The sequence below is a fragment of the Chinchilla lanigera genome, unplaced genomic scaffold (assembly GCF_000276665.1).
Source record: "Chinchilla lanigera isolate Chin_1 unplaced genomic scaffold, ChiLan1.0 scaffold00029, whole genome shotgun sequence".
Taxonomy (NCBI): Eukaryota; Metazoa; Chordata; class Mammalia; order Rodentia; family Chinchillidae; genus Chinchilla; species Chinchilla lanigera.
Window position 1 is genome coordinate 2300643 of NW_004955430.1, and position 10001 is coordinate 2310643.

The 10001-nt window shown below is 38.5% G+C and overlaps 1 protein-coding gene across 1 annotated transcript in view; it reads right to left on the reverse strand.

The window, feature by feature from the left end:
• The window catches only part of Capn7 (calpain 7), a gene marked incomplete at its 5' end in the record, with an annotated part of 38528 nt that extends 31369 nt beyond the window's left edge, over positions 1-7159 (reverse strand). The window contains 3 exon segments of the mRNA XM_005387313.2: positions 1312-1379; positions 2490-2647; positions 7051-7159. Of these exon segments, the coding sequence (XP_005387370.2) occupies positions 1312-1379; positions 2490-2647; positions 7051-7159 (335 nt within the window).
• Between the last annotated feature and the right edge of the window lie 2842 nt (positions 7160-10001).

The window sequence follows — 10001 nt, forward strand, 5'->3', positions numbered from 1 at the left end:
AGGCAGCAGAGGAGAGGACAGGAAGGCAGGAGTGGATTACAGAAGGCCTCACATCTATGCCAGGGAATTTTGCTTTTGTTCTGTCAAAGGACAAGCTTAAAACTAGAAGTTCTTAACCAGAGGTCCATATATGACTGGGGTTTTGTGAACACTCTGAAACTATATGCAAAAAGTTATATACGTACATTTTTCTAGAGAGCACAGTTTTCAACAGACCCTCAAAAGTACTCATTACTGACAAGGCCCCTGCCCTTGCTTACAATGAACTCAGAAATACTGATGGGTTAGCCACTAGATGGGTAATACTCAGAAGTCCTAGACGCACTGTAAGTCAGCTATGATTCTGATGAAAAAGTCAAGCTAGAGAAGACAACTATGTGCCACATGCTCATATCTTCACGAATGTGGAGAAACAAACTAAAGGTTAGTTGACAGGTGATGAAAAGGAAGAACGACATACCTCAATGAGTAAGAAAAGCTGAGGGCTGTACAGCTATCGAGTCAGGGCCTCAAAGGGAGATAATTTCAGTAATTCATGCTATAGGTATAGATGCAATTTCCCCCTTTTCCTTAACTACAAAACTCCTTCAAGAGGTATAACTCTCTCATACACACTCATTCATTCTTTCAACAAATACGTACAAGCATATTCTACATATGAGGAGTTCTGCTACATGCTTGGCTACAGCACTAAACCAACAGGCAAAGTTCTGTCTTCACAGAGCTTACATTTGGGGGATGAGGGTTGAAAGGAACACAAAGAACAAACACGAATTCTATGCCTCTGACAGAGGTAAGAGCTATGAGAAAGAATATTAGAAGAGATTAAGCAGGGCAAAATGCTTGAGGAGACTCGACTCTAAATAGAATAGTCATGGCAGGCCTCAATGCAAAGCTGACACCAACTCAGCTGAAGGAGCTACACAGAATGTACGACTTGGGGAACGTGCATGTCTGGAAGCAGGACAACTCTCAACCTCTATTTCTGTAGCAGCTCTGGAAGCATTTCTAGAGGTTCTCTTCTGTGAAGTCTGATACGGTACAATGTAGGAAAAGTCACCCATGGCAAATACCACAGTCATTTCTGCTCTCTAAGAAAAAACTAAAAACATTTCTTGATGGATTGAGGTTAAAGCGAGAAACTAAAAACAGGTAGATCCAGTCATTTGAAGAAGACAGACTTCTAGATCTCAGTTTAAAAAGATGAAGGTTTGCTGCCATGACCTGTGCCACACATTGAAACAAGTCTGTTATGTAACAAGTAACAAAACATGCCAGCCACCAGGTAGCACTTGCATGACCAAAACTCACCTATCTAGGGCCTGTCGAGCCAACTGTTTCAGTTTATTTTGCAGGGTTTTATCAGCAGTTTCAGAAGACTTAAGAGAAAGAAAGAGACAGACATCCTAAAGCACAAGTATTTTTTAATTTGTCTGATCCATGCTATTTCTATGCAAAATAAATACAATGCACATTACACTTCTTGAAATCATGAATGAATTGAATAAACAAAAAGAACATTTTGTTTTCACCTTTAAAGATTACCATTTAAAACAGTGTTGAAAACTTGCCATTTAAGTGAACTTAAAGGACCACTGAATGAGACTGAGGCAGGAGAACTGCAAGTTCAAGGCCAGGCTGGGTGACCTACCAAGACCCTGTCTCAAAATAAAAAATAAAATACAAAAACCACTGGGAATATAGCTCAGTTCTCCCTGGGTTCAATCCCTGTACCTGGGGGCGGGGAGAGCTGACACTGCGAAGGGCTCTGCAACACCCAGGCTCTAGCATTTCACCGTCTTCCTGCCAAGTGCATGCTCTTAAGCAGCAGATGCTCTCTGAACTGAAGGCAGCTCCCGAGGGAGCTGTAAAAGGCCACCCTGCTTAGACTTTATGCTACAAATTAATAAAGCTCTTCCAAACTAATACTGCAACTTATTTTTTACAATATGAAATTGAAAAGAAGTTTATTCTAAATTTGTAATTTATGATGGCAAATTCTTTCTGTAATAGTTGTAGTTATTAGGTTATTAGCAGGTTAAAAATTAGTTCCTGTAACTTAAAACTTGATTGCTTACTTATTCAATAGAGATAAAATTTTAATAAGCTGCAAAACCCATTAACTATGACTCTACTTTGTCAGGAGGGTTTACTGGGAATGGAACCCAGGGCCTTACTAATGCTACATAGGGGCTCTACCACTAATCTACACCCCTAACCATTTCCTAACTTTAACAAGACATAGTCTCTGTAAATTGCCCATGCTGTCCTGGGACTTGAAATCCTACTGCCTCAGCCTTCCAAGTACCAGATAGGCATGTACCACAATACCTAGCTTCACCATCTTTTGATAAGTGAACATCTTTTAATGTAACATAAGTTACATTTATAATAATAGAACTTAGAATCTTCAAAGAGTTAAGTAAAATTCATTAGCAAAGGAGTTTCTTAACATAATTCCACCAAATTTAACCTGCAGCTATACATACAGTTTTCAGACAGAGATCCACAGCTTCCGTATACAATTCTATAGCTTCTTCAACATTCTGTTTTTCATCTTCATCAAAAGCTTGTGTAACAAGGAAATGAGCACGCTCCAAGTCTAACTGATGTTTTGATTTCAAAGGACCAGCACTCTTTGACTGAACTAGGACAAGAAAGAAAGCATATATAGAGAGAGGATTACTCAAATACAGCAGGGAATAGTACACCATTTTAACACATTTAAAACCATCTTTACCAAGCTCTATATTCCCTGTATTTAAAAAGTTTAGCAAAGTACATATATACATTTTTTAAAAAACTTAAGAATAACTCCCTGTTATGGTTTGTATTTAGATGTCCCACCAAAACCTCATGTAGTCATAGATGGAGCTTTTCAGAGGTGGCTGGATCTTGAGTATGTGATGCTGGGATTAAGGATGTGCTACTGGGACTGATTCACAGTGCCATGCTAAGATTAAGGGTGCCCCACTCTGGATGTGTGCTCCCTCAAGGGCAGGTAGCCTGGACAGAATATAAGGGACAGAATATAAGGGACAGAAAGAGGGTTGCTGTTGTCACTCACTGCTTGTTGCTTACTGCTTCTTCGACACTTTGCTGTTTTGCTGCCTTCTGCCCACCATGAACTGTTTCTCCTCTGTGATGCCCCTCTGCCAGGTGTCACCCTGCCTTAGAGCCAGCCAACTATGGACTGAAACCTCTACAAACTGTGAGCCAAATAAACCTTTCCTCCCTTAACTTTCCCACAATAATAAGTGTTGGTGAGGCTGTGAAGGAACTGGAACCCTGCTACATTGCTGGCAGAATTGTTCAATAGTATATCAACTTTTTTGGGGGGAATGGGGTAACTGTGTAGCAACTTTTGAAAACTTGCCGTTCTTCACAGAGTTATCATATGAACTACCATCCTACTGCTGGGTATATATTCAAGATAACTGAAGGCATACTTTTACATAAAAACTTGTAAACCAATGTTTATACCAGTATTGTTAACAGTCAAAAGGTGAGAAAAAACCAAATACCTATTAACTAACACACGGAAAAAATACAGTATATACGAATGTTATTCAGCCATAAAAAAGAATGAAGAATTGACACTTCCTACAATATAAGTAACCCTTACAAACATTAAAATTCAGTGAAAGAAGCCAGGCAACGAAAGGGTTCGATGATTCTATTTACTGTATATGAACCATCCAGAATACCTTCCTATACAGACAGAAAGGAGATTAGTGAGTCCTAAAGGATAGGCATTGGAGGAACGGGAAGTGGCTGCTTAGATAAGGGGTTTCTTCTAGGGTGATAAAAGTTCTAAAATTAGAGAGTGACTGTGCTTGCACAACTCTTTACTAAAGCCACTAATATACTGAAATGTTTGATTTAAAAGAGTGAATTTGCCAGGCATGGTGATACATGCCTATAATCCCAGTGCTGCAAGAGGCTGAGGCAGGAGGATCAAAAGTTCAAGCCCAGCCTGGGCAATTTAATGACTTAGCAAGGACCTGTCTCAAAATTTTAAAAAATAACTAATTAATTAATTACAAGGGCTAGAATGGAGCCTGGGTTCTATCACCAGTCGGTGGAGGGGGTATGAATTTTATGGTGAGTGAATTATAGCCTCAACAAACCTGTCAATTTTTTAAAGTTTTGTATTTTGTTAGTTTCTTAAAGGTATGTGTTGATGTTTTAACCCTTTTTAACACCTCTCTTGAGGTATGCGATAATCCCATTCATAAAACAAAAGCACCAAAGCCCAAAAATATTAATCTAGCCCAGCCCAGGGTCTCTTAGCCTTGGCATTACTGATATATTGTACTGGATATTCTTTGTTGTGGGGGAACATCCAGTGTATTTATAATTTTTAGTAATATTCCAGGCCTCTACCCAATTAGATGCCAGTAACATACTTCCCACTCCACGCAGCAGTATGTAAACCAAACATACTGTCAAACATGGCTGGGTGGGGGTACTGCAAAATCATTCCCCATTAAGAAGTACTGATCTAACCTAGGGTTTCACAGCTACAAATAGAAGGGAAAAAATCAACTTCAATCTTTTAATTCCAAATCTCAAATCTCTTTATATCATACTAGTCAATTTCAAACTGTGTTACCTTTCCCCACCTGGAGGTCAACTTATCTTCTGTTAGTTTGACTTCTATGAGCAGACTATGCTTTTAAAATTGGGGTTCTAAAAAGTATTTTTTTTAAAAAGGAACATTTTGTTTAAAATAATGAAACATTTAATTCTCTACAGGTTACATACATTACATTTACTGAACAAAATGGGTAAAAAATTGGTGAAACAACTAAGGTGGCCTGCTTTAAAAATTCTTTTTAAACTTGTCTCAGTGATAGGTCTCTTCAAGAGACTAGGGCTGTTTCATCTGAGCCTGAATATCACAATCATAAATGTATTTAGAATGTGCTTCTCAAAATCAAATGCAATCTGTTTTGGTTTTTGCTATGTTGCTCAAGCTGGCCTTGAACTCAGGGGCTCAAGTGATCCTCCCGCCTCAGTCTTCTGAGCACTGGACTACCTGCGTGTCCATGCCCAGCTCAAACATAATTTTTTAGGTTTAGCTATATTTAATACAGAGTAGAAAGAATTCTTTTTTTTTTGGTATTAGGACTCAAACACAGAACCTCACACTTGCCAGGCAGGTGCTGTGCCACTGAGCTAAATCCTCGGCCCCAAATCTAATTCATTAGTAGAAAATATTAGTAATTCATATTTTTCCCCATTCCTATAAGAACTTCAAGGGTTTAAAGAACACTCTGGTTTGGATATTATAACCTATGTCAAAAATGTGCCTGAATATGTGCACATATGGAAAAGAAATACAGAAATATTCCTTTAGTTACCAGGGTTTCTATTTGTCAAATATTATCACCACGTACCTTCTAAACAATCTGCTTTAATATTTAACGTGTTTCAGAAAGGGGATTTCCAGGATAATGCAATGTTTGTACTTTTATCTCTCCACATCTGATTAAGGGCTTCCTGAGAATTCATCTACCAATACTTGGCAGACAGCCCAAATATTCACTCAATAAATGATTGTTGAAATAAAGAGAAATATATACAAAAAACCAAAGAGATCATGAAAGCACGCATTAAAGTGTCCTGTCTATACTTCAAAGATAATTTTAAAACAGCTTATAAAACAAAGCTGGAAAAATGAAGTTCCCCTGAACCACAAAATAACATTTTTTTCTTTCAATTTTTAAATTTTTATTGGTAACTGTTTGCAGTACATAATAATTACATTCATTGCAGAGAGCTGGTACCTGTACAAAACACATCTTTTTGCAATGTTGGGGACTGAACCAAGGCCCTTGGGCATGCTAGGCAAGCACTCTACCACACAGCTACACTGCCTAAATGCATGAGTCAGTGTAACTTCTTGTCAAGGAAGGACTGATACCCAGGCAGTCGTCCTGTGTATTGTAGTCCTGTGTACTGTACACTGTTCAATATATGCAATTTCTGGGCATTTTCTGAAAATAACCTGCTTTTTAAAGAGGATTACTATAACAGAAAAGTAGATCAAATCTACTTTATCCTAACCATGTGCTTTGTAACTGCTCACATTTAGAATTAGTGGTAGCAAGAAGCACGAAGTCTATCAGAATAAAGATTCCTCTCAAGATTCCTCTGCTTGTGGCTGTATTATCCAGTAACACAAAAAGGTGTTAAAAATCATCTCTAGGGCTAGATGAGGTGGCACACTTACAATCCTAGCACACTGGGATACAGAGGTAGGAGGATGGCAAATCTGAATATAGCCTGGGCAACTTACCAAGACGCTATCTCAAAATTTAAAAGAAGGGCTGGGGATGTAGCTCAATGCAAAGGCTCTGGGTCCAATCCCTAGTACTACCCTTTCCGCAAAAAAAACATTCCTGCACTGAGCTACATCACAGCCCTTTCTTTTTTCTTTTCTTTGAGACAAGGTCTCAATAAACTACTAAACCGACCAGGCTGGGCTCAAACTTGTGACCCTCCTGCCTGCTCACCCTTCCAGAGTGCTGAGAGTACAGGCATGCACCACCACACCCAGCAAGCCTGTGCACACTCCTATCACAGCACTTGCCACACTGTTTACAGAAAGAAAGAGAAGCTGTTCTAGGCCTCTGCTTACATGTTGCTTTTCCAAGGCACTGTTTAAAAAGAGCTGAGCAAAGGTCTTGAGGCAGAGCACACTGACAGGGAACGGACTGGGCCTGTCGCTGAAGTCTTTAGACACTGAAGAAGATTAGACAATTTTAATATCAACAGAGGGCATATGTTAGGTATCTAAAAAACAGACCCTACCAAGGTTCTAATCCTAACTTTTGCCAGTTATAAATTACATCTCTGGGAAATTAGGAAGTTGGACTGTAAGAGTTCTCTCATACATCTATGACATATTTCCAATTATGATTTTTGAAAGAGGAATGAGCAAGAAATGAAGATCAAGAACCACAAGTGAAGAGAGAGTAACATAGGCAAAAGATGTGATGGAAAAGAAAAATCCACAGTGACAACTTCAGGAGCTTCACCAACCTGCAGAATGCAGAGCTTGAACTCTTTCCAGATACTCATTTATTTTTTCTTGAATACGTTCTAGGCTGGATCCTGCCATCTCGGCATAAATTAAGGCTTGTGCTGCTTCCTAAAAATAAAAATAATTCAAAGTAATCAAACAGATGCATTACAATTTGAATTTTCATTACTACTTTCCAATTCGTTGTAAGTTTCCACAAATGACAAAACATTTTTATTAGTATATTTTTCTGATACATAGTAACTGTAATCATCTTGGTGAATTAATACACATACATATCACATCTTGGTCATTTTTACTCCCCCTTTCCTTCCGAAGAACATCCTCACAGTACTTTTTTCATAAAATAGTTAAGTTATATAACCTTTCAATACCCTTTCTTCAGTTTTCAAAGTTCTCAATTTTCATATACGGTAGAAAACTTAAGAACTTAAGTATGTAAGTATAAGGAATTAATTAAAACACTTCATCAGAATAGCTGTAATATGCATGTTTTACATCTATTGATCAGATTTTAAATTATACACTTTGAAAAGATAAAATGAACTGTAAAAGCATTAAAATGGGCTGGGCGGTGGTAGCTCGGATAGAGCACTTCCGCAGTATGTTCAAAGTTTCGGGTTCAATCCTCAGCACCTCCAAAAACAAAACAAAAGCATTAAATAATAACCATCAAAATAAAATTAAATATCAAGATTGTAAGAAATTAAAAAGCACTGAGGCTGAGGTAAAAGGATCTCAAGTTCAAGCCCAGCCTAGGCAGCTTAGCAAGAACTTATTTCAAAATAAAAAAATTTTAAAAGGGCTAAAGAGGGGCGAGGGATATAGCTCAGTGACACAGAGCCCTGCCTGACAAGTGCAAGGTCCTGAGTTTGATTCCCAGTACCAAAAAAAAAAAAAAAAAAAGGAGGAGGACTAGAGGGGTAGCTCAGGATTCACTCCCTAGAACTATAAAAATGTAGTAAGTTATAAAAGTTAAATATCTCACCAAGTATTTTTCAGCACAGAAAATACTATCAAAGGATAACACATACTAAAGCAGAATTAATTTGTATGATATAAATTTATTTTCATTAAGAAAATCTTGCTTCTTCCAGTTATTCTGTAAGTTCCAAGCAAGCTATGTTATGACTAGTGAAGAAGAGCTTCCGTCTCCCATCACCATTCGAGGAAGGAAACCAATGCTACCACCTAGAAAGGGCACAGGTTTCTCCAAGGAACAGCACCTTGTCTGCAGCATCCCAAGTATGTCCTACACTTTATGGGGCCTTATGCCTGTCAGTCCCCAAAGGGGCCATCCACAGAGCATCATTTTCTGAATCCAGTTATTTCAGCAGGAGTTCTGAACCTAACAAAATCAGTAAGAAAAATAGTTTTGACGTTAGTGGAAATTCAACCCAAAGGTTGTGGTGTAGAAAACCCTCATGAGTTTCTGAGATTACATAACTCAGATGTTCCAAGGGAGAAAATCACAACTTTAAATATTGTATCTTGCCGGTAGTGGTGGCCCATGCCTGTAATCCCAGCACTCGGGAGGCTGAGGCAGGAGGATCGTTGCAAGTTCAAGATCAGCCTGGGCTACAAAGTGTGCTCAAGGACAGCCTGAACTGCACGATGAGACCCTGTCTCAAAAAGACAAAAATAAATAAATAAAAATAAATAGATAGATAGATAAATACTGTATCTTAGCTGGAGAGAGTGGTGCAAGCCTATAATCCTAGCACTCCCAAGGCTGAGCCAGAATTCCCTTGAGCTCCAAACCAATTTAGGCTTCATACTGAGTTCAAGGCTAGCCTGAACTGTACAGAGAAACCCAGGCAAGCAATAATAATAATAATAATAGCTGTATCTGATGTACCATCATCTAAATACATTCTAGTTACACTGTGACCAACTGAACCTTTTACTTTACCCATTCAACTGTCTTGCACGTAAATACTGATTTTCAAATAATTATTTTTGCTTTTAAAAAATTCAAATTTTATAATTCTTCACAACAGTTTTATTTTACTCATTTTATTTATGTTCAAAAATGACTAGCTGAGTATGATAAGTAGCATATGCCTGTAATCCCAGCACTGGGGAGGCTTAGCCAGGAGGATCGCCCCAAGTTTGAAGCCAGCCGGGACTAACAGTGAGTTCAAGTTCAGCCTGAACTGCACAGCAAAATTGTGTTTCAAAATAAATAATTAATTTTTTTTTAAATTACAAAAGTAAAGATTCTGAAACACACCAAAAGTCTCCTATGAAACCAATAAAATATTAGTCTGGAGAAAACGACACTACCGGTAGTACTTGGGCTTATGAAAAAAGTTTACTACTTAGATATGGCGTTCTTACTCAAAGAAGAGGTAAAATCAGGAGGACATGGTTACCTTGGCATTTGCCTAGAGGTGGAGAGGCGTGCTCCCAAATCCCTAGGTTTGGAGAGCAGAAAATGCATTATGGAAGCTCAGTCTTTGATTTAGCAACTGTGCTCCATGTAATTCATCCAAAAGAACTATCAAGAAAATCTGCCAAGCACTACTTACAAGGATATTAACTGCAGAGTTACTTAGGACGCCGAAAAATCAGAATGACACTTTGTGCCTAACAGGTTGGAAATTACAGTACATGCCCATAACGAAATACTATGCAGCTGTTACTGTGACACTAAATTTAATGATTTGGGGAAATGTTCAAACGAAAAGAACTCGTACAAACAGTTCGTGAAAAAACTGTGAACACCCACATACGCACATATAAAAGCTATAAAGGTAGACATCAAATGCTGGGATAAGGGATGAGCTTATGCTTTTTAGTTTATTTTACTTTTTCAACGAACATGCATAGTTGTGGTGCGAATCACAGACCACTTCCCGCCGGACATAAGTCAGAGCCGAAGCACAGCAAGAACTGGACAACTCCTGGGCTCCGCGGCCGCCATGAGCAGCGCCTCGGGGGCACCTGC